Source organism: Drosophila navojoa, chromosome 4 (assembly GCF_054131105.1).
Source record: "Drosophila navojoa isolate 15081-1374.11 chromosome 4, UAZ_NAV_1.0, whole genome shotgun sequence".
In the NCBI taxonomy this organism is placed as follows: domain Eukaryota; kingdom Metazoa; phylum Arthropoda; class Insecta; order Diptera; family Drosophilidae; genus Drosophila; species Drosophila navojoa.
Window position 1 is genome coordinate 6,975,806 of NC_142892.1, and position 22,956 is coordinate 6,998,761.

The following is a 22,956-nucleotide window of genomic DNA, read 5'->3' on the forward strand; positions in this document are numbered from 1 at the left end:
AGTACTAAAATACATTTAAATAATTATAATAGATCTTAAATTATGTTAAACATGTTGATTTAAGTACCGTATTTATATAGATACTATAGGTTAGATATATTTTCCCTATCTTTCATCCATTTTCAGGACTTTTCCTGAGTGCACTATTTATGTTTAGGTCTAGGGTTTATCCCACTCAAGTGCTCTAGGCAAAGTCCTATAGATAGCTGTTATAGAAGACAGCCGAATATGAAATCAATCAAAGTTCTTTCCACATACGTCCATATATAATATACATATATCTTCTATATATAAAACATTAGCCAATCTTTAAATAGTAAACAACTTTTCAAGAGAGAGAGCGAGAGAGAGAGAGAGAGCGAGAGAGTGAGGTCTAGTTAGCAACAGCTGTTGATGCTGCCGCTGCCGCTGCCGCTGCTGCTGCTGTTGCTTATCCAGCTGCATGCTCACACGAAACTACGAAGCTGTGCGTTTTGAGCCACCCTAAAGTGTGAGCAGCATCCACCCCACATTGTGGGCGGCTGCAGCATTCAAATGCGGGCGATATCAGCGCCAGCAGCAGCTTCAAGTGTGAAGCTGCTCGAGTGGCGATATCGAGCCACGATTTGGACAAGCAGCGGCTGCCGCTTGCTGGACTGAGCCGCCCTCAACGCTGACGAGATGCGAGACGACGCCGTTGAACCTGAGCTGAGCTGAGCCAAGCTGAGCTGAGCCAAGCCAAGCTGAGCTGAGCTGAGCCAAGCTGAGCTGGGCTGGGGCGAGCTGCAGCCAGCGGCGTGATAAATTCGCAGCGAGATCACGTTTCGAGTGCTTCAATTCTTTTGCTTATATAAAGAAGTGTGCTTGGCATTTGGTTTGTTAATTGTGCCAACTGTTTCGAGCAGCGAGCGCCCCCCAAATACAACACGAAAGTACAGCCATGAACAAGTTCGCCGTAAGTACCATGACGAAGATCACTTCCCGCTCCCGTTCCCGTTACCCATGGGCAACCATTTCTGACCCGTTGCATCTTCATCTCACAGACCCTTGCGGTATTCATCTGCGCCTTGGCCGTCGGCACCTGCAGCTACGGCAGCGGCCCCAGCTATGGCAGCGGCCCCGTCTACGGCGGACTCCGCAAAATCTCCAACTACGCTCAACGCTCGGAGGGTGGCGCCGCGGCCGCATCCAGCGCCGCTGCTGCCGGTGGCAATGACAGTCCCGTTGAGATCATTGCCGGTCCCCGCTATGGCGCCAGCGAGCAACTGCGCCCCATCCTGATCGACTCCGGCTATGGCCATGGCGGCATCAGCGGACACGGCCGTGGACACGGCAAGATCGGAAACATTGGCGGTCTCGGCCTGGGCGGTTTGGGCGGTCTGGGTGGTCTGGCTGGTCTGGGCGGCTGGTCCAGCGGCCACCACAACCGCGGCTACAACCAGCCGCGCTACTCCGTGGAGCCCGCTGGCGCCACTCTGCTGTACCCCGGCCGCAACCACTACCGCCGCATCGTCTCGCCCGTCGAGTACTCGAAGGTGATCCTGCCCGTGCGCGCCGCTCCCCCAGTTGCCAAGCTGTACTTGCCCGAGAACAACTACGGCAGCTACAACGAGGGACTCAAGTACTAAGAGCTTGATCCTCCCATCCGAGAACTCTTCCCTCAACATCCGTTCGAATCTCAAAGCTGGTTGAGTTCGTAGTGCCAAAAGCGCTAAATAAAATTGTGCCAAACAGAAAACCAGAAAAATGTTTTTACTGATAATACGGTCATACTGAAGTGTGTGGCCTTGAGTGGGTTGTCTGAGTCTCAGTGTGTGTGTGTATGAGTGTGCCTGATAAGTGGTTCCGGTCGCCGCCAATGTTTGGCAGCTGCAGCTGCTGCTGTTCTTGACTTGAAGCTTGGCTTTGATTGTAGCCAAAACGACGGCCGGGAATGCCGTGCGTGCTTAATGCCTATGCCAACGTAGAAAGCCAATCGTTGCTTTGACAGAAGAAGAATCATATATATTGTGTATTTATTTATTATTATTATTATTATTATTATTATTGTTTTTGGCAGAATAATCAATAAGTTGCAGAGTTTTGTTGGGAACTTTATTGTATAACAAAGTAATTTGTTCATGGAGTAGGTTTACTTGTTTGGTATTAATATTAAGTCTCTCATGTAGTACTCTATTAAGTAGTGTATGTGCACTATAGTATAGTATTCGACACCGATACAAAATACTGTAATATATACTATACTATACTATATATATTACTATACTATATATATTACTATTACTATGCTATACTATACTACATATATTGTAGATGTTATACTGTCCTACCGTAAGTTAAGTCAGAGTGCATATATTCTAGCTAGAAAACAAATCATTTTGTACTCATTCACAAAGCAAACCGAGTATATTCGGTTCTTATTATATACAGGTTTGGCACTCAAATGTTTAATCCGGGAAATATAATAATTCTAATGAAAATATACCAATATCTATCAAATATCAATCAAATATTTTTCTTCTCATTGAGAACCAAATTTAGATCATCATACACAAGTTTCTAAGCTTCATATCATTCGGTACGTGTGACATCATGCACTACATACCACAAACTCCATAAACTGTGTCAGTTGCTGTCATACGAGTACCCACTGTACATTGATTAAAGCAAGCTTAAAGCTCTCATATTTCATGGCAGCTCAAGTTGAGCCACAAAAAGCCATTCGTTGTGTGGATCACACACACATAGAACTCTCTCCCTCTCCCTCTCTCACTCTTCCTCTCATTACTCATCCCCCTTTTCTCACACACTCTCTCTTACTCTACTCATCCCAAGCCAAGTTCGCTTATCAGTTCAACTGCTTTGCATGCAGCCAGATTATAGGTAACCAGAGCTAGACCCATGGACATGGTTAGACTTTGCTGGAGTCCAAATGCAGCAGAGTCTTGCGCATACCAAGTGCAGACTATCAATGCGCCATTAGAGCTGTTGACTACGTATGCGGCCACATGACACAGAGGTGATGAATGCGCGCTCGAATGCATCCACAGAGCCCATATGATGCTGCTTCATTGAGCAGCAATGGGAGATGCTGCTGCGGCAGCAGGTAGCCAAGTCAAAGACCTGATACCGCACACGCGAAAAGCGGGCCGAGCGTGCCAAGCAGAGGGGTGCAACCAATTAGATATCAATGGGAGCTACTTGCTCTTTGGCTTGTCGTCATTGCCATTGTCATTGCCATTGTCGTAGTCGTGGCTGTGGTTGTGGTTGTGGTTGTGGTTGAGTTGAATTTACTTTTGGCGCGCAATTTCAAGCGTAAACTGACACCGACTGCCCCAAACTGTAACCCGAAGACTGCATCTCTCTCTCTCTCTCTCTGTCTTTCTCTGCCTCTTTCTCTCTCGCTGCCACCTTATCTGTGGCACACGGCAGTGGGATTTGGGTGCAGCGATGCAGCCACTACTCTGGGCTAGCTAGCCGGCCCCCCTAAAGTTTCGTCATGAGTCGTCGGTCTGACTGGGCATTTGGTCACGTAAAGCGCACACACAAATCGCTGGCGAACACAAATAACATGGCTATAAAAGCAATTTGGCCATGCGCAATTGTTAATTAGTTTGGAATACAGTCGCTTCCTCGCACCATCGAACCAACAAAATGTCCGCCAGCTCAATGCGTTTGCTCTGCCTGATGGCCTGCTGCATCAGCGTCTGCTTGGCCCACAGACCCAACCTGGCCTACCGCAGCAACGACTACAGCCATGGCAGCTATGCCGACTACGTCAAGCCCTCCGATACCGCCGAGGCTCAGGCCGCTGCTCTGACCAATGCCGCTGGCGCCGCCGCCGCCTCCGCCAAATTGGACGGCACCGACTGGTATGCCCTGAACCGTTATGGCTGGGAGCAGGGCAAGCCTCTGCTGGTCAAGCCCTACGGCCCACTGGACAAGCTCTACGCTGCTGCTCTGCCACCACGTTCCTTCGTTGCCGAGATCGATCCAGGTTAGTTAACACTGCGAAGTCTCTATCCATCTGTGCTCGCTAAAGATCTCTCTTCCTATTCTCTTTGCAGTCTTCAAGAAGAGCAGCTACGGCGGTCTCTACGGCGATAAGACTGTCATCCTGAACACTGGCTCCAAGCTGGCAGTCTCTGCTGCCTAATTTGTTTGGACACTCAACTTGTCCCCAACCAGTTGAAAGTCTTAATAAATAGTGATTAGTTTAAACAAAAACCAGTTTTCATTTGTGTGTGCTTTGTTTATGAAGGGAAATGGGGCTAAAACAGTTTCAAGTCTAAGTTTGTTTCTGGAAGTTTCCCCTACAGATCTAAAAATCTTTCTGTCTGCGATAATTCGAGCTGAGATAACGAAATGTTCTTATAAAAACATTGAGCTAAGCTTTAATCACGAAATGATACATGAATGAAATTTGCACAATATTTTGATCTCAACTCAACTCTAAGTCATACTAGATTTCTTTAAAAGATCTACTTTTTACTAGAGCTGAATAGCTTATGTAGAGCTCAAGTTTATGGGAACTCTTTCTGCTTTGTTTCTATACAGAAAAAAGTTTGTTTTGAACTTAGTTTTCTTTCTCATAACTAGACTTCTATTCTTATTCACATTATTATTAAAAATTTTGGTTGATTGGAATTGATATACCTCGTTTCTGATTGGAAACAAAACATACTATTTGGTTTCTCAAACCAACTTCTTTATCGCTACCGATTCTCTAACATACCCCAATTAGTAAAAAACTCATCTAGAATGAATTGAGTTTTCTTTTTAGTTATTATTATATAAGTAAAATTCAGTTTTTATTGCAAAATACAAAGTAAAAATATGAAAATTGCTCAGTTTTTCTTAATCGTTTTTGTTTTAATCATTGAAAATGAATTCGTTACGAGCACACAGATATTTACCTACTAAACATAAAATGAACTAAAAACAAGTAGAAGCGGTTGTAACTCGGGTAACTCGTTTTTATAGTGTTTTGAAATTATTTTTATTTTATTTTTATATATTTTTGGGGTCGATCATTGATTTGTTTTAGTTCAGCCAAACTCTATAAGCAAACACTCTCTCTCTCTCTTTCTCTCTCTCTCTCTCTCTCTTTCGCTGCAAAACCGCTGTAGTTTTCCATTTGTAATTTTATTGGTTTTTTTTTAGGTTTTCGGTTCATTATTTTAATTAAATTACATGAACTTCAAAATATTATTATTATTATAAAATAGACAGGAGATGTGTAGTGTTATGTATTTATAATGTATAACCTATACGAACTCTCGCAAGCTCTGAAAAAAATTTAAATTATAAAAGTTTCTCTCAAGCAAATATTCAATTCAATCTCAAGATCTTCTTCTTCTTCTTCTACATTTTCATTTTCCGCATACTGAAGACTGTTCTTGTTGCCTTTTTCATAAATTATAAAATGTTTCTGCTGGGATTGTGTTTATGTGTGTCTCTGTAATGTGTAATGTGTGTGTGTGTGTATTTGTGTGGGTGTGTGTGCTGTGTGCGTGTTTGAGTGTGTGGATCAGTGAGATTGATCTATTCGGTGATCGTTCTTGTTGTCTCCTGAATGTACACCTGAGAGCCGGGCACGGTGGAAGTGGTGACGAATGTGCGGTGCTTGGCGCGGATCAGATTCAAATTGGATTCGGCAACATCGGCACGATCCTCGGCAGCCTCCAGTTCGCGCTGGAAACGGCGGACACGGGTGGTCGTCTGCTGGGAGACGCCCTCCTGCTCGGACAGCTGGCGTCTGTAGATGTTGATCTTGGCAGTGGTCTTGTCCAGGGCATCCTGCAGCAGGATGATGTTCTTCTGGTCCTCCTCGCACTGTACCATCACCTCCTTGACGGTGCGCTCCTTCTTGCGCAAGATCTTGATGGTCTCGGCATGACGGCGCTTCTCCTCCTCCAGCTCCAGCTCCAGATCACGAATGCGTGCCTCCAGTTTGCTGATGATGCGCTTGCTACCGGCAACGGCGTTCAGCTCAACTTCCTCCAGGCGAATGGACAAGTTCTGTGCGAAAGATAACGATATATTGTATATAGTAAGAGAATATCTAAGAGCTCTACTCTGGCGCCTACCTTGACTTCGACTTCCAAAGACTTCTTGATGGTCTCCAGCTTGACGCAGCGCTCCTGCTCCTCATGCACCTGCTCGACGACATGCTTCAGCTCGACCTGGATCTTCTGGTAGCGCTCGTCGCTGATGCGCAGCTCCTTGGACACCTCCTCGTAGTCGGAAGCAACAACGCTCAATTCCTGTTCCAGCTTCGACTTGAGCGACACCAGGTTCACGTTGGCGCTGGTCAGCTCGTTGATGCGTGTGTTGGCCTCCTCGTACTGGATCTCGACGGTGCGCTTGGCACGGTTGGCGCTATCCAGATGCGAGCGCACCTCCTCCAGCTCACCGTTGAGGCCGGCCAGACGACGCTGGGCAACGCCGTACTGATCGAGGGTGGCCTGCAGCTGGCGCTGAACATCTTCGTAGTGGGCCTGGAGTTCGGTCAGCTGCAGCGACTGCTTCTTGATCACCTTCTGCAGATCGATGTTGGTCTTGTTGGCCACATCCAGGGACATCTCCAGCTCGGTGATCTGGATCTGCAGCTTCTTCTTGATGCGTGTCACCTCGGTCTTCAGCCGGGTCTCGGCCTCCACGACGCGAGCATTCAGCTGCTCGATCTCAATGCTGGTCTGCTTGCTAAGGAAATCATATAGAACATTCGCTCAATAGAGTTACATATCATTCATTTAGCTGGTCTCTGCTTGGAAGTTGCCCCCACAAAAGTCGCGTAAGTTTAGCTTAAAGCCGTCACCTCGACGTCGCTTTCATTCGCTTGCTTCAGTCTGCGCTTTATTTTTGGCCCCAATGCTCTGACCCACAAAATTGCATTTTTCCCAGCACTCAGCATTCAGCGTACAGCTCGCTGGCCGCTGTTCTGTGGCATTGTCAAAAATCGCATTGTTCGGCGAAAATTTTTAAATTTATTTATACGCTTGATAAAGACATCGAACTTGTCACAAATAGCGCGTTTACATGCCTAGCATTGCTGCCTGAGTGCCCCATCGTGGGGCACACAGAATCCGCCACTCGCATCATGCGTCTAATTTTAGGCGTAGGTGAATTCTACTTTGGTTTATGCTAACCTAATACACACATATGTATATAAATATACATGCATACATCTATTTAAAATCGGCTTGCGAATGCATTTGCTATGTCGCTGAGGGCTGCCAACTAATTGTAATCAAACTGTTGATTCATCTAACGGGGTTTTGTGGACGACTGAGAGCTGTAGAGCAGATTAAGTGAGGGCTGTAGATCTGAAGTGATCTTATTTTTACTGGGCTAACAATTGTACATCTGAATTAAACTCTAGTTTATACTTCTACAGTGCTTAAACATGATTTATGAGCTGCTATGAACTGCTCACCTATATAAATGGAATAACTCTCAGTTGAACCAAAACTCTTGCTTTTACTCTAATAAGAACTTTGGATCATTAGTTAATTCTTTTAACTGAGTTACTATATAGATTCCATATTATCATACTATACTGTACATATTCTACATATTGTTCTTTTCAAATTCTATACTACTTTAAACATTGTGTAATGAAAGAATTAAAACTTAGATCTGCAGTTATGTATGTTGTTCATCTTTTAGTAGTTTTTGAAACCTAAATTTTAGTCTTACTCTTTAGCTGTTGCTCAATTAAAAACGTAAGACTTGTGTAAGTAAGGCTATGTTAGTTTAAATATATCTATATAAACTATCTATTTTAATCTATTTTTACTCTTCACCTTCTGTAAGTCTCTAAGGACTCTTTTTAAATGCTCAATATGCTCTCACTTTAGCTCTTATGTTTCCAATTCTGGAATTTGTAAGGGTTAAGTCAAAGTTGCCGAATCATAAATTATTTAGTTCATATATAAATCATATAGCTGATTTTCATATAAATTATGAATCAATATATGCATTTAAACCTCTATATATTATACTATTTCTATATTCAGCTCACTTTACTAATTAGCTATATTCTTACACATTTTATTCAGCAGCTATGAATTATATATTATAATATTATATTATCTAATGAATACCTAATGAATATACCTATCATACCAAAGCAACAAGCATGATATTATGTTCACTCTATGGCGAGCTCTTCACAGCTCTCCATTCAAAGTTTCGTATGAACATTTTCAGCTACATATCTGGCCAGCTGCTAGCCAAGCTCTAACTGTTATATCTCCCATAGTATCTCTCCACAGTTCTTAAATGAAACCCCATTTATACATAACATTGGTGTTTCATGTGATTCCACCTCCTGCCACCTTTGCTACGCATCAATAGTTCATCATCTTTATTTCGCTGTCTTTATTTATATTCTCTGCTCATTTTTCTCGCTGTGTACTAGCCCATTTCTTAGTTACTTAATCTATGTGTGCTCATTGTTGTCGCTTTGCCAAGGTATTTAGCTTGAGTTTCGCTTGCGAACGTAAGTATTTTTTCATTTTAATTTTAATTCTTTTTCATTTCTTTCTTCTTTTTATTTATTTTTTTTGTTTGCCTCATTTTGCAATGTTTATTGTCTACGCAGAAATATGTGATGAATTTTTTTCTTTTCATTTATATATATATAGTTTTTTTTCTGGCTTTTTGCTGTCATGCACATCAATTTTCAGTGCGAGAAAAACAAAGTGAGATATTTGTTCGTGAAGGACACGTCAAACAATGGCCAAACACTTTGCCAAACGCAGCCAACAGAAATACCTGAAAGGTATTTCACTATGTGTGTGCGGGTGGGAATAGTTTAATGGATCTTACACTAAGTGAATTATAAAGTGCACTAAATGTGTCTATATGAAATGCAGACGAACATATAGAACACTTGTGTCTTCATGTTGATGCCAAGACAATTTCATTTGGGATTGGAAATCCAATTGAAAGAGCCAGCAGTTGGCAAACGTCTAATCTGATGGAAACTACATATGTCAACTGTCCAAGTGAATTGAATTGAAATGAATCGAATGGGGAACATATGATAGTCATTTGTTAGCTGAACTGCTTACATCATGTATGAAATTCATTCAAATTGGAGTCTCCTAAGAATCTATGAATATGGGATTATTTTGTAGCACAAAAAGCAGTTTATATCATGAAGTTTTGTATGATTTGTATATAGAATAAGTGAGTTTAGTTTAAGTTTTCATTTCCCATCTAATCAGCTTAAGAGTTCTTCTTACTTCTTCATATGAATTCTATCAATGGCAATTCTTTGCCAAAACATATTATCCAATATTTAGTCAATCGTTCATAAATTAAAAAATTCTCAATTCCCATTTACCCATCGGATTGTGACAATTATGATGGTCAGCTGCAAATGGCATTAGCCAAATAGTCAGCGTTGCATTGCAATTAGCCAAGACGAAAATTTGTGGCAGAAAATAATTTCGACACGAGCAAGAAACAATGGACACAATGCCAGAGTTGATCATCGGCGAACGCAGAAAACATTAGACAATAATTCAAGCCAAAAAGCCAAGGGAAATAAGCGAAAAGAAGCGTCTAGAAACGAAAATAAATTTTGTTGCAAAAACCAGACAACATCGTCCCAAGTGAGAGTGAGAGAGAGAGATAGACATAAGATTTGTGTGGGCATTAGAAAAAGAACAAATTAAAGAAGAAAATTGAGCTAAACGTTCAAAATGAAAAGTAAAAAATGAAAAGAAAATATTCGCATTTATTCAGAAATTTGTCTGGGGCAGAATCTCAATTGAAATTCACCCGAGATTCGTTCGTAGCAAACTTATTAATGATGCGAAATCTATGAGATGCTGAGATGCAGGATTTGTATGGTTCGACTAGAGACTCGATCAGGTCGTATGTTATTCAGTGGGATTTATGTGGGATCTATTTGGGGCTTGGGGCTTTGGGACTTGCGAGTTTAGTGCTGCCAATAGACATAGGTATAGTCCTTGAGCTTGGGATGTGTGCGCATCACTTTGCGACAGATCCAGCACTTATCCTCTATACCGCACCTGCTATCCGCATAGAACTCGACGGTGCGCTGATTGAGGGTCGACAGCTGACGCTTGACATTGTGCAGCGAGGAGGAGACACGATGGTCGAGCTTGTCGACCAGGCGCTCGTCCATCAGCTCCATGTGCACGGCATGGGCACGCAACGAACCGCCGGCGGTACCATCGAACGGTGAGGTGGAACGAGCACGAGACGCGGCACGACTTGAACGAACCAGAGTTTGGGCTATAAAGTCCTCCTCCTCCTTTTTGGCAGTTTTGATATTGCGCTCCGATTCGGAGAGCAGCGCCTGGGCAATGGCACTGGCGGACTTGCCGCGTATCGAACGCTTGAAATCGTCGGACATTTTATCGTATTCGTTATCTAGCTCGATTTTACGTATGCGCTGCAATATCTTTAACGTATCGCGCTTGATTAAATCCTCGAGCTCTTCCTGACGGCGACGACGACGCTGGCGCGATCTCTCAACGACTGTGTCCGGTTCAATGTGCTTGGCCACACGCGTTGCGTCGACGAGCTTCTGCACACTGAACGGCGATCGTTTCTGCGCCCGAAAGCTAAGCAGAATTTCATCAGCCCTCGCGGCGCAGGTGCGCGATAGGCGCACGATCTCATCGGCATTATACTGCCGGACGGCGTTCGAGGAGCGATACTGCTTGAGGCCCCGCTCGCTCACCCACGGCAGATGCGGCTGCTCCACCTTCAGCCCTTTCGCCTTGGCGTCCAAATAGTCCAGCATTGGCTGATAGAAATTCATCGTATAGCCATAATTATCATCGTATGTGGTGCCATGACGGAAGCGCGATGGACGCTGCTTCAAGGCGAGCGACATTTTCGCTTATATCAAAGTGAGTGGGATGGGAGAATCAACTATGGAGTATGGATTATGAAGGTAGGGCTTATGATAGATGAGTTTGCTCTGCTACTTCTTAGTCTATAAATATCTCTTATTAAAGATAGTAAAGGAATATGGCCCGTCGCTTTGTCGCTTTGTAGCTGCTGCTGCTGCTGCTGCTGCTGCTGCTGCTTTTGGCTTCCTCAGTTTTGGCAACAGTTGCTGCTGCTGCTGCTGCTGCGGCTGCGGCTCTGCTGCCTCGCAAATAAATTTTCAAATTTGTCGAAATCTATAAAAAGATTGCAATTTCTTGTTCAGCTGTTGTTGCGGCAAAAAGGTATCAACATAATGACGACAATGTACGTGCAAAACATCATCATGAGCATCGCTGGCGTTGGCAGTCAATGATTTCTTTTTTTTTTTTTTTTTGTGTGTTCTTTTCTCGGGCTATGATTGATCCATTTTGGCAGCCAGCGCATAGACTATGACAAAATGTCACACACTTTTTACGCAATAGCCGCATGTTGGGCGATCAGTCAAAGCCCGCAAAACACCTGCCAAGCTCAACGAATGCTGCACGGAGGTCCAGACTCACCTACCTAGCTGGCACTCGACCAGTCCTAGGACTGGCAGCTCTCACTCGGACACTAAGTACTTCCGATTATGTAATCACAACAACTGCGCAATTTTCTGTTGAAAATTTCTTTGATTTTTTATGATTAAAGAAAGCGAGGTCTTTGAGTACCTCATTCGGTTTGGCTTTTCGTATGCGAACCAACTTCGACTTCAAGCGGCTGGACAGGACTTAAGGACTTAAGGCAACGGTCTGTGACGAGAAACTAATGCCGTTGCTTTGGGCGCGACTATTGAATTCGTACTGACTGGCTAAATGGGTCAATTTGATATCAATTGTTGGCAACGGCTAGCCGACGATTGCAAATCAATCGATTGACTTGCACATTGAATCGAATCACTTCCGTTTTGGCAGAGCTAGCCGCAAGGTTTGTGCCAGCGGCGTCGTTCGCAGAGGCAACTTCCCCAGGGGGCGAGACGATCGAGCCCAGTGAATTAATAGCTGCTTGGCACACTTACCGAATAGCCTCAATCTCTTCGTCCTTCTCGGACAGACGACGCTCGGCGTCGTGACGGTACTGGTTGAAGTCAGCGGCCAGACGCTGTCCGCGCTGCTCCTCAGCCTTGCGACCCTATAGAGTAGATGGACATGGAGAGGATCAGTAATATATGGTGTAGGAAGATAAAATTCCTCGAGTACTTACAGCCTCGGCTTCCTTGTAGGCAGAGGTCAGCTCATCACGCTCGTTCTCCAAGCGACGCAGCTCCAGTTCCAGTTCGTGCAGACGACGGTTCAGCTCGTTAATGACGCTCTTGGCCTCATGCAGATCATCTAGCGAAGGGAAGGGGAAAAGTTCAATGGGCTGAGCACTTCAAGTAGATCTGCTTTTATTCCACTTACCGCCCAGCTTCTTGTTCTCGCGGCCCAGCTGACCGTTGGCATCCTTGACCTTGTCCAGTTCGTGGACGGTGCGCTGCAGATCGGCTTGCTTGTTCTTCAGATCGCGCTGGCTGGTCTCGTACAGTACGATGGTCTCATCTAGACGGCTCTTCAGTTCGACATTGTGCTTCTCGAGGGTGTTGACGGCCTTCTGCAGTTCGCGGCAGCTGTTGTTGGACTTCTCCAGATCGATGATGAGCACCTCCACTTCGCTGGCGAGGCGGGTCTTGGTCTTCTCCAGATTGTTGACCTTGACAATGAGGGTTTCGATGTGCTCCTCCAGTTCGGTGATGCGCACTTGGTACTTGCGACGAATCTCCTCAACCTCTTCGGCACGGGCTGCCACTTCGGCATTCCATTTGTTTTGCCACGAAGTGGCATCGGCATTGGCCTTGACCAACTGACGTTCCAAGTCAATGCGCGCCTCAGACTCTTCCTCGAGTTGAGAACGAGTTGAATCCAATTCGATCTCAACCTGATGCAGCGAAGATTCGAGCATTGAGCGACGACGGTCTTCGTCTTCCAGGCGGCGGCGTGCATCTTCCAGCTGAGAGATGACTTGGCTCTTGGAAAACGAGACTGTGTCCAATTGAACTTTGAGATCTTGGACGTCCTTGATCAGCTCAATGTTCTCCTGCGAGAGGCGAGATTTGTGCGAAGTGATATCGATGACGGTGCGATTCAGCTCCTCGATCTTCACATTCAGCTCAGTAATGGAGACTTCCAATTTCTGGATATGTTTCTCCGATACGATTTTCTCCTTGTTGTAGGATTCGATTTGGGAGAGCAGCTCGTAGACTTCGGCCTGGAATTTGGCCTTGTCCTTTTCGGCTCTGTAAGCATTCGATCAAATTTTTGTTTGTTTTCGTATTCAATACAAGCTCAGTTCACTGATACTGTCAATACTTAGGCATGGTTTTGTGAGATCGGCATTGGTGATCGACCAAGCTGTGATTTCATTATATTTATGTATATATGTAGATATTGATTGCGTTTAGCGCATAGCCAAGCTGAAAATCTTTTGCTAGGAGCAAGCTAAGGCAGAGATCGGTCCAAGCTCACAGAAAGAAAGCTTTTGCTAGCCGATCGATGAAAGCGATCTGTGGCCGTTTTGCCGGTTGTTGGCAGGCGAAAGCACAGGCTGGAGCCAAAGCTTTTGCTGGCAACAAGTACAGAAAGCTTTTCGATCGACTTGCAAAAGCTCTGGAAAGGTTTAAGGTTAAGTGCATGTGCCTGGAAGCAAGCTAGTTTTAATTTCAATAAAATAATTTGATTTTATAGTAGCTGAAGAAATTCCAAACATTTTTCACTTTTCGCTTGTGAGGAGGAGGAATTTAAGTAATTAGATTAATTAGCAGAAAACAATATACATATATACATATATTGAATATGTATATATACATATGTATACATATTGAACCAGCTACAAGTTGCAAAAGCGAAAAACGTATCGAATTTCCATAAAATTCAATTGGACGAAAAGAGACAGCAACAACAACAATCATCACATTTTGAATATGATTCAATCAAAGACATATTTGGATCGGGCGTTGGTGCAAATGAGAGAGCAATAACAACAACAACAACGACAACGAGGTAAGAGCAATGCGGCTCTCTTCTACTTAACGCTCAAGAATGTAGATGAAAATTAAAAATTTTGTTCTTCTAAAAATAAATGCCGAAATATGCGCTACTCTTCTAAGTTGTTGTAGTGGCTGTTGTTGTTGTTGTTGCTGTGGAATAACATATGGTTGCGTGCGTGCGGAAAACGTTGAAAACTTTTCTTTTATTTCTCAATTTGTTCAGTTCTCAAAAAAAGCTTCCTTTAAGCTTCGCGACGAGCGAGCGAGAAAACTGCTTTGTCTATGGGCGAAAACTGCGCAAACTCGGGCGCACCTCAACTACTAGAAGAACAAGAACAAGAAGAAGAAGCACCAGCAACATTTGATGTGAATATTCCGAATTTTCGTCTACCTGAGCACAACGAACTGTTTAGCTAAGCCCATAAGGGCTAACTGGCTTAGCCAGAAGGGATAAATAAGCGGTTGACATTACGCATACGCCGCGTGCGCCGCATTGGCTTTGATCGTGCGACAGCCTTGAATTTGATTTGATTTTGAAATACGAAAATTCCTTTGCAATTTATTTTTGGATATTTGATTTGGAAATATGAGTAGCAAAAGCAAAAGCAAGCAAAAAATCTCTCTCTCTCTGTCAGTGTATGTGCGTGTGTGTGTTTGTGTGTTTGACTATATTTTTTTGCTTTTGCTTATTTTACATTCGTCTGAGAAATTTGTGTCAATAGAACTTGCAAGCGATGCAAGTTGGAATATTTTCCGTAGCGGCTTTTGCGGCTTTTCAGCTTTTCTGCTTGTCATGGCATTTTGATGAATTGTTTATGATCTGATTTCAGTTTTGGTGTCAGCGGGGCAAGCAAGGTTGCTGTTGCTCTTATTGTTGTTGCTGTTGTTGTTGTTGTTTGGTATTTAACATATTACTATTGTGAGAGACATTGAAGAGTCAGCGCCAGCTGATGGCACTTCATCAAACACAGCATCAGAACGATAAACAATCAAACATGGATAGATGTATGTATGTATGTATGTATGTACGTATGTATATGCAATGTTTATGTATGGCCAAAACAAGGTCAAAGCATGAGAGAATGAGGTCGTTCAAGATGAAGTGCATATGCATGTGCGATTGTGTGTGTGTGTGTGTGTGTGTATCTGTGTGTGTTTGCCTACCTAGCCTTATTTTTCGTTAGGATTTCAATTTGTTCCTGGAAATCCGTAATAATTTCGTTGTGCTTTTTCTTCAAAAGCGTGGCGGTCTCCTCCGATTCAAGATGAACATCCTCAAGCAGCTTGCGCAGCTTCAACAGCTCGGCATCGCGCTTGCGATTCGCTTCAAACTGCAATGGCGAAACGTGCTCTAGAGTAGAGTTATTATAGTATATCAATGTATATGCTCAACTCACTTGATGTTCAGCACCACCCTCAGCTTCCTCGAGACGTTCGGACATCTGTATGACCTGAACGCTGAGGTCGGCTTTCTCGCGCTCGATCTGCAAAGGGGTAAGAGATTTATAGAGATATATATAATAATATATATTTACGTTATTTTTTAGACTTATTGTGTAATTGATTTGGACGTAATTTATAGACACACCTTTCATAATTTTTCATAATTTTCTCTCTATTTCTCTCTCTCTCTGTCTATCTCTCTCTGCTTTTTTTCATAATTTTAATTTGCATCTATTTCTGATGGCATTTGCAGCCATCCCACACGCAGTGCATAGACCATGATGCATTGCAGCTAATTCAAACGGCCCATAAAATATATAAATCAAATTAATCAGTCAGAAATAATTATGCGCATGTAACACCCAAAATAACAATGGCAAAATGCCAAAAGATCGCCATAGGTAAGCGAGCAGCTACCTATAACTGAGTGCAGACATGGATATATGGATATAAATATATACCTATCTATATCTATATATATATATATATATATATGCATTGCATTTCCAAATAAGAATTGCATTAAGGAATTTTTATTAGACGCTTTTCAGTCGAACTCTAAATATATTTCCAAAACTGAGAGACAAGAACAACAAAAACCGTTCCTTTGCGCTGACCCAATTTAAGATCTGCAAATTTGCGAATAGTTTGCATCTGCTTCTTCTAGGTAATTAAAAAGAATTTGATATATTTTCAGTGCTTTTCTCGGGCAAAACGAAATTGGGTGCTGTCAGATGCAATTTCGTATAGCTGGACGGGCGGATGAGCGCATTTCTTTCCTTGGCGAAAAACTTTTGAAAAGAATTTTCGTTGCTTTCAGCTGAAACTCAAATAGAATTTCCAGGTGCTTCCAGCTAAGGTAAAAACTAAAGTTATATAGTTTCGTTTGCTTTAAGCAAAGTGTGTGTATAATGGGGTGTTTTTTTTTTATTATAATAACAAAAAGAAGGCTGGCCAAAGGCCACGTAAGTACAAACGTAAATCCATTTGCGCCATATGTATCTTGTAGATACATTTGCCGCATAGATACATTTGTGTGTATGTGTGTGTGGCAGACTCTGTCTGCGCTGTGAAAACTTTTAATGTGCAAGAAAATTATTTAATTTTCCCACACATTTAAAGGCAACACACACAAACACACACACTCACACATGTATGAAGGCAGCCCACATAGAAAAATGTTCAGCTGTGCCAGCGAATTTTCTTTTGCTTTTGCTGATGAGCAGGATGATCATCATCATCGTCATCATAATGAGCATTGCTGCTCATGATTATCATGTTTTTGTGGCTACTTTATTTTCTATTCTTTTTGCTGTTGTTGTTGTTGTTGCTGCCGTGGTTCATATTTTTGTTGTTTTGCTTCAAGTTAATCATTGCTTGTGTATTGAATGTCGTGCGCTAATTTTAGCCATTTTGTTCCATATTGTGAGTGTGTGAGTGAGTGAGAGTATGTGTTGAAGTGTGTGTGAGTGTGTGTGTGTAGGCTTGCTGATCCATAAAGCAAAAGTAATTAAAATTATTTCCACAAAATATATGCATACAGAGAGAGAGACAGAGAGAGGGAGAGTGAGTGAGTGAGAGATATTTACAAATACTTTTGCCCTGGCCATGCCTCTGTCTCTGGCCCCGCCTCTGCCAGGCCGGGCCGGGCCGCATTTTCTAAATTTGTAAAGACCCAAACAGGAACAGACTAGGTGCCCCACAACAACAACAACAACAACAACAAGAGGAACGCGTCGCCTGCAGCTGAATGAAGTGCGCGCGGCAAATGCAAAAATGCAAAAGTTAGAAAAGAGTGAAAAGTGAAAAGCAAAAATCAAAATGCAATTGCATTTGCTTTTGCTTCTTGCTTCTTTCTGCCTTTGCAAAGACAGCCAAAACACAGACGCAACGAGGCAAAAGCAAATAAAAACCATTTATCAAATGTTATAGAGCCAAGCAGCGATTGAAGTTCAATGCACATCATTATCATTCGGTTCGACGCACAAAACTCTCGAAGGGTAATTTATTCTTAGCCTCTCTCTAAGTGCAACAATTTGCGGTTCGTTTCTATTGTTTTTGCCCGCTTTTCTATTTGGCCGTCTCTTTTTTTTCTACTCTTGTTTTCTCTGCCTTTTGCTTTTCCACATATTTTGCTGTTTTTAGGGTGACATTTGCGCAGAGCGACAAAAGTGAAATTTCGTTAGCATGGCGCTTGCTAGACGCAGTTAGGAATTTCCAACTTGCCGCCTTCCAAAGCAGGTGAGAGCAGTACCAATAGACAGTTGTTGTTGTTGTTGTTGTTGGTTTTGTTGTCTTAGCTTATGTTTAGCTTATACCAACTATAGCTTAGTAATTAACACTTACCCTTTGACGCAGCTCACGTTCAACTTCAAGATCATCTTGGAGCAAACGGATCTTATCCTGCAAGAAAATTCATATTTTGTATTCAGTTTTAGCTTCAATTTTTATATTCAATTTCAATATTTTGCAGCAATTTTCTTGACATATTTTCACACAAATTTGCAGAGTTTTTCGCACAAAATTTACGTATATATATGTATATATGTGTATTTTTTTTTTATCGCATTTTTCAATGTGTATCTCGAGGTGCTTGTTACATAATTTTCACCGACGCATATATATATGTATATATAGGTATGTATATCTAGATATTTTTGTTCGCACGAATTTTATTTTTCCACGGCACAGTCACACACACACACACAGATACAGATACATACACATGCATACTCAGATACACATTTGTACATATCTTGGATAGATTTTGCAGTCACAGATACTTTTCAACTTTTCGAGATGCTAGTTTTATTGCACACTTGAATTTTTCTTCTTTTTTTTTTCTCTATTTATTTTTTGTTATATGTTTTTTTAGTAGTTTTCTTCCTGGTTTGTTGCCTCGATCCTTACCTCCAAGCGGGAGAGCGAGCTCGTGTCGGTAATGTATTCGATGTTCACATCGGCCGCACCGGGTCCGGTGGATGTGGCCCGGTAGGAGTATTTCGAGGAGCGTACAGCTTGCGATGACGACATTTTATGTCAGATTTTTCAAAATTGCGTTAATCGAGATATTTGATTTGGATGCGTTACGCGCTTCTCTCAATTCAATGGATTGATTTCTGGTTGCTTCAAATGAAAATCTCTACAGCACCGCACGCAGTTGTGTAGTTGTCACCGAGTCACCGAATAAATTCGTAATTAACGTCGGAGTAAGGCTGGTGATCTACTGAACAAGAGATCCCGTTGTCGTTCGAATAAAGAGTATTTCGTTTATTTGGTCGCGGGTCGCTAGTGGATTCGTCTATTTCAACGAATCCGAACAGCTTTGGCCGCTCGGCTCGACGATTTTCTAATTTTCTGCTCGTTTCTTTATTTTTTTTTTCCTGAGTGTGCTTTTTGCCTTTTGCTCGACGCGCTTATTTTCGGCAGTATTTTCCTTTTGAGTGAATCTCTGTCGAGTGAGTTTTTTCTGCTCTGCGCTATGCGCGTGTTAATTGCTCAGTTGTGTGGAAAATTCTTTGATTTTGAATTTTCTTTTCGGCTTTTTGTTTTTGTTGTTTTTTGGCTGCCTGCCGCCCGAGTGTGAACGCATTTTCACGTCAGTTGGCGGAGCAACCAAAATAAACTCCAATGTTGTTTTTGTTTTCTTATTTTTGCTTACCTGTAATTAGCCGATGTCATACACACACACACACACACGCACACACCTCTACCTGTACACATGTGTGAGTGCGTGTGTTTGGGCTTTGCGGCTTTCATTTTGTGTATCTGCCTTTCCAATTGTGTGCTTCCTACATGATAGAAATATCGAACAAATTCTTTTATTTTATTTATATATACATATATATTTTTGAATTTTTCTCTAAGTTTATACATTTTCTTTTTCTAGTTATAACTTACAGGTGAAATACTAATTTATATATATTTAAAAATAATATAACAAATGTATATATTTATATTCAGATAATTATATACTTTACCATTAAGGCAGCATATTTTGCAACTGAAATATAGAAATAGTAAATTATTAATAAATATTTTTCAATAAGTTGTTTTTTTTTTTTTTTTCATTTCATTTTATTTTATTTTGTTTTTTTTTATATTCCTTTATTCTTATATTTTTATTTCATATTTTTACATTCTCTGATTTTATTTCCATAATTATTTTTTAGAAATTTGATTGACTTTTTATCATAAACTTGTTGTTTTAATTTTCCATAAGTTTACTTAACTTTTGCTGGCATGCATACATATAATTTATAATTATTCAATTTAGTATCGCACATTTCATTTACTATTAATAAATTTCGACATGTTTTCTTTTTGTTTTAAATTAAAATTTTTCATTTGCAAAATTTCTATTCTCTTATTGCAAGGTCTGTTAAAAAACATTTGGCAGCAATTACATTATGTTGTGTGCTTATAAATATCAGATAAAAAACCGAACTCAAAAGTTTTATTGACTGCAGAATGCTCGCTCACGTTATTCGCCTTACGTTATACGCCTTACGTTATTCGCCTTACGTTATTCGCCTTACGTTACACGCCTTACGTTATTCGCCTTACGTTATTCGCCTTACGTTATTCGCCTTACGTTATACGCCTTACGTAATACGTCTTATTCGCCTTACGTTATTACGTTATTCGCATTACGTAATTACGTAATACGTCTTACGTAATTACGTAATACGTCTTACGTTATTCGCCTTACGTTATACGCCTTACGTAATACGTCTTATTCGCCTTACGTTATTACGTTATTCGCATTACGTAATTACGTAATACGTCTTACGTAATTACGTAATACGTCTTACGTTATAACGTATACCGTTATTCGCATTACGTAATTACGTAATTACGTCTTACGTAATTACGTTATACGTCTTACGTAATTACGTTATACGTCTTACGTAATTACGTTATACGTCTTACGTAATACGTCTTACGTAATACGTCTTACGTAATGGCGTAATTGCGTTATACGTTATACGTTATACGTTATACGTTATACGTTATACGTTATACGTTATACGTTATACGTTATACGTTATACGTTATACGTTATACGTTATACGCTCAGTTGATCAACGGATTTCTAACGTTATACGTTATACGTTATACGTTATACGTTATACGTTATACGTTATACGTTATACGTTATACGTTATACGTTATACGTTATACGTTATACGTTATACGTTATACGTTATACGTTATACGTTATACGTTATACGTTATACGTTATACGTTATACGTTATACGTTATACGTTATACGTTATACGTTATACGTTATACGTTATACGTTATACGTTATACGTTATACGTTATACGTTATACGTTATACGTTATACGTTATACGTTATACGCTCAGTTGATCAACGGATTTCTACTTCTTCTACATTAAAGTCCAACTTGTTTGTGCCTCATATATCTTCAACCAATACACTCCCATCATCACTCTGTGAGCGGGCATAAGACATGCTGGCATGCTCGCATTGAGCGAATCCTTGGCCATGCCATGCGATCTGTTTGGCTTGGCTCATTAGCTGCTTTTATTGGCCAATATTGCCAAGCAGACAACTGGCTGTCATATTTACAATTGTTATTTAATGGCCAGCCGACAAGATATAGATAAATGTACAGATTTATCTATATGTGTATCTAATAGACGCGTTTGTTGGCTCAGTTTTCCAAAAAGAGCTTTTCTTTTGAGTTGAAAACGAATTCGACTCAATGAGCAAACTCGCACACCTGTGCAAAGTGTGCTACACTCACACACACACACACACACGCTATACTTAAAAATGATTTTTCGCTTATTTTTAGCACTTGAATTTAGCGTTATTTTCAAATGTTTTTTTTTTCCTCCCGCTTTTCGGCTTTCGGCTCATAATCATCTACATTTTCCACACACATTTTACCTGAGTGTATAGATACACAGCAGCAGAGGCCATATAGACACGACTACACTCACACACACATGATGTAGGTATGTGTGTGTGTGTATATAGAGTTGGCTGGCCATTTCGTATCTTCTAGATACTTAGCGCTGGCCATAATTTTATTTATTTTATGCATGTGTGTATATACTTTTCTGGGCTCTCGAATAATATTTAAGATTTTGTGCGCTTGCCACATTTTGGAATGTGTAATAATTTAAAAATAACATGGCGAATATGTAGCAAAGCACTAGAAGAAACAAAAAAAAGATAAATAAGTCGGCTAAATATAGCTGAATGCTTTATCAGAAAAATTGAAAAATTGAGGTGAGAATAACGTGAATTTTGAGGGAAATTACAGGTAAATACAATAAGTTTTGATAGCGCACACCTGTCTTCGGGTATCCGGCTCATTGCTCAGCATTTTACAGATGCGCTGAGGTCAGTGCTGAGCAGGAGAGCCGATGGTTGCATCGCAGCAGCAGGAGATGAGTCGGGCAGGAGGTGAAGTAACAGCAGGAGTAGAGGGAGCGTAGCTGTCTTCTCACTCACACTCACACTCACACTGGCTCGCTTGATCTTCTTCGTGTTTCATGTTTCGTCAAAATTGGGTCAAAATTGTTATGATCACACACACACACGCACACGCACAGGCACGCCTGCTATGCAGTTATATATAGCGAACAGCCTCTATGAGGTGTTTTCCTGCTTTACAGAGTGTGTGTGTGTGCGTGAGTGTGTGTGTGCCCATTTGACGAGTGCTGCACCGCGCTTCGCTTTTATATTCTATTTATTTACTCGACTTTCGACTTTTCGCATGGCTCACTTGAAGTCTCACTCACTCACCTCGGCTGCCGCACCAAGATCACACTTGGGGCATGCCCCATCGAGCCGTGTGCTAAGTGCCAGCCAGCTAACCAGCTAAGCTCAAGTGGGGGCGTGCTCCACTCGAAATTCCAACAGAGATGCCATAAATAAATGCCACTTAATGCATTTGGGAAAACAAACGAAGAGCATTTTCCCAAACGCACCTTAATGCATTTTCCCGTTTTCGCGAACAATTTGTGTTGCTCTTCTCTCGCAGCGTTGACAACTTCAAATCCGAATTCTAGATGATTCACACGCATATAGATACACATGTAGTCTATACCAAATATATATATACTTACGTCTGTATATTTGTTTATTTGATTTTTCAACACATTGTGACGTGTGCCCTGCCAAGGCAAAAGCCTGTGACTCACTTGCCCGTATAGTCGTGTCTATATGGTTCAGATACTATATGGTTTAGTGGCTTGGTATAAATATCTAATGTCTATGTGGGTGCTGCTGCTACAAACTTGGCCAAAAGCACATGAAAATGCAATAAACAAATTTACAGCGTTTATTGAAAATTTGCGTATAAATAAATTCGTTTTGCAATTGAAATTTCTTGCATATGATATAATATATGATTTTTATTGATACATATAAAAATATTATGATATATTTTAAAATTATGTATACAATAATTATAGCAAAGTTAATAAGATTTAAGCAAAAGAAATTACCATTGCACAATCTGGGAGATTTACTTAAAGCACCTGCTCACACCTGGGAACTGTAGGTGATTT

General features: G+C 41.4%; 3 protein-coding genes across 5 annotated transcripts; 2 read left to right on the plus strand and 1 right to left on the minus strand.

Annotated features, from left to right (window-relative positions):
* Window positions 1–770: 770 nt before the first annotated feature.
* Window positions 771–1,717, plus strand: Cp19 (Chorion protein 19). Its single transcript, XM_018102393.3, has 2 exons — window positions 771–934; window positions 1,023–1,717. The coding sequence occupies exons 1-2, from the start codon at window positions 920–922 to the stop codon at window positions 1,605–1,607; spliced, it is 600 nt and encodes a 199-aa protein (XP_017957882.1). The 5' UTR covers window positions 771–919; the 3' UTR covers window positions 1,608–1,717.
* A 1,857-nt stretch (window positions 1,718–3,574) lies between these two features.
* Cp16 (Chorion protein 16) lies at window positions 3,575–4,206 on the plus strand. The gene is made up of 2 exons (XM_018102822.3): window positions 3,575–3,976; window positions 4,047–4,206. The coding sequence occupies exons 1-2, from the start codon at window positions 3,634–3,636 to the stop codon at window positions 4,133–4,135; spliced, it is 432 nt and encodes a 143-aa protein (XP_017958311.1). The 5' UTR covers window positions 3,575–3,633; the 3' UTR covers window positions 4,136–4,206.
* Window positions 4,207–4,750: 544 nt separating this feature from the next.
* Prm (Paramyosin) lies at window positions 4,751–18,706 on the minus strand. 3 transcript variants are annotated; one of them, XM_018101711.3, is made up of 9 exons: window positions 18,314–18,706; window positions 17,750–17,806; window positions 15,358–15,444; window positions 15,125–15,291; window positions 12,339–13,210; window positions 12,142–12,269; window positions 11,957–12,069; window positions 6,069–6,684; window positions 4,751–6,000 (listed from the first exon to the last, which is right to left on the minus strand). In XM_018101711.3, the coding sequence occupies exons 1-9, from the start codon at window positions 18,434–18,436 to the stop codon at window positions 5,524–5,526; spliced, it is 2,640 nt and encodes an 879-aa protein (XP_017957200.1). In that variant the 5' UTR covers window positions 18,437–18,706; the 3' UTR covers window positions 4,751–5,523. The 3 variants fall into 3 exon arrangements, with proteins under 3 accessions (XP_017957200.1, XP_017957201.1, XP_089116415.1); XM_018101712.3 differs by lacking the exons at window positions 11,957–12,069; window positions 12,142–12,269; window positions 12,339–13,210; ... (2 more) ...; window positions 17,750–17,806; window positions 18,314–18,706 and adding an exon at window positions 10,029–10,897; XM_089260289.1 differs by lacking the exons at window positions 4,751–6,000; window positions 6,069–6,684; window positions 11,957–12,069; ... (4 more) ...; window positions 17,750–17,806; window positions 18,314–18,706 and adding exons at window positions 9,711–11,153; window positions 11,460–11,916.
* Between the last annotated feature and the right edge of the window lie 4,250 nt (window positions 18,707–22,956).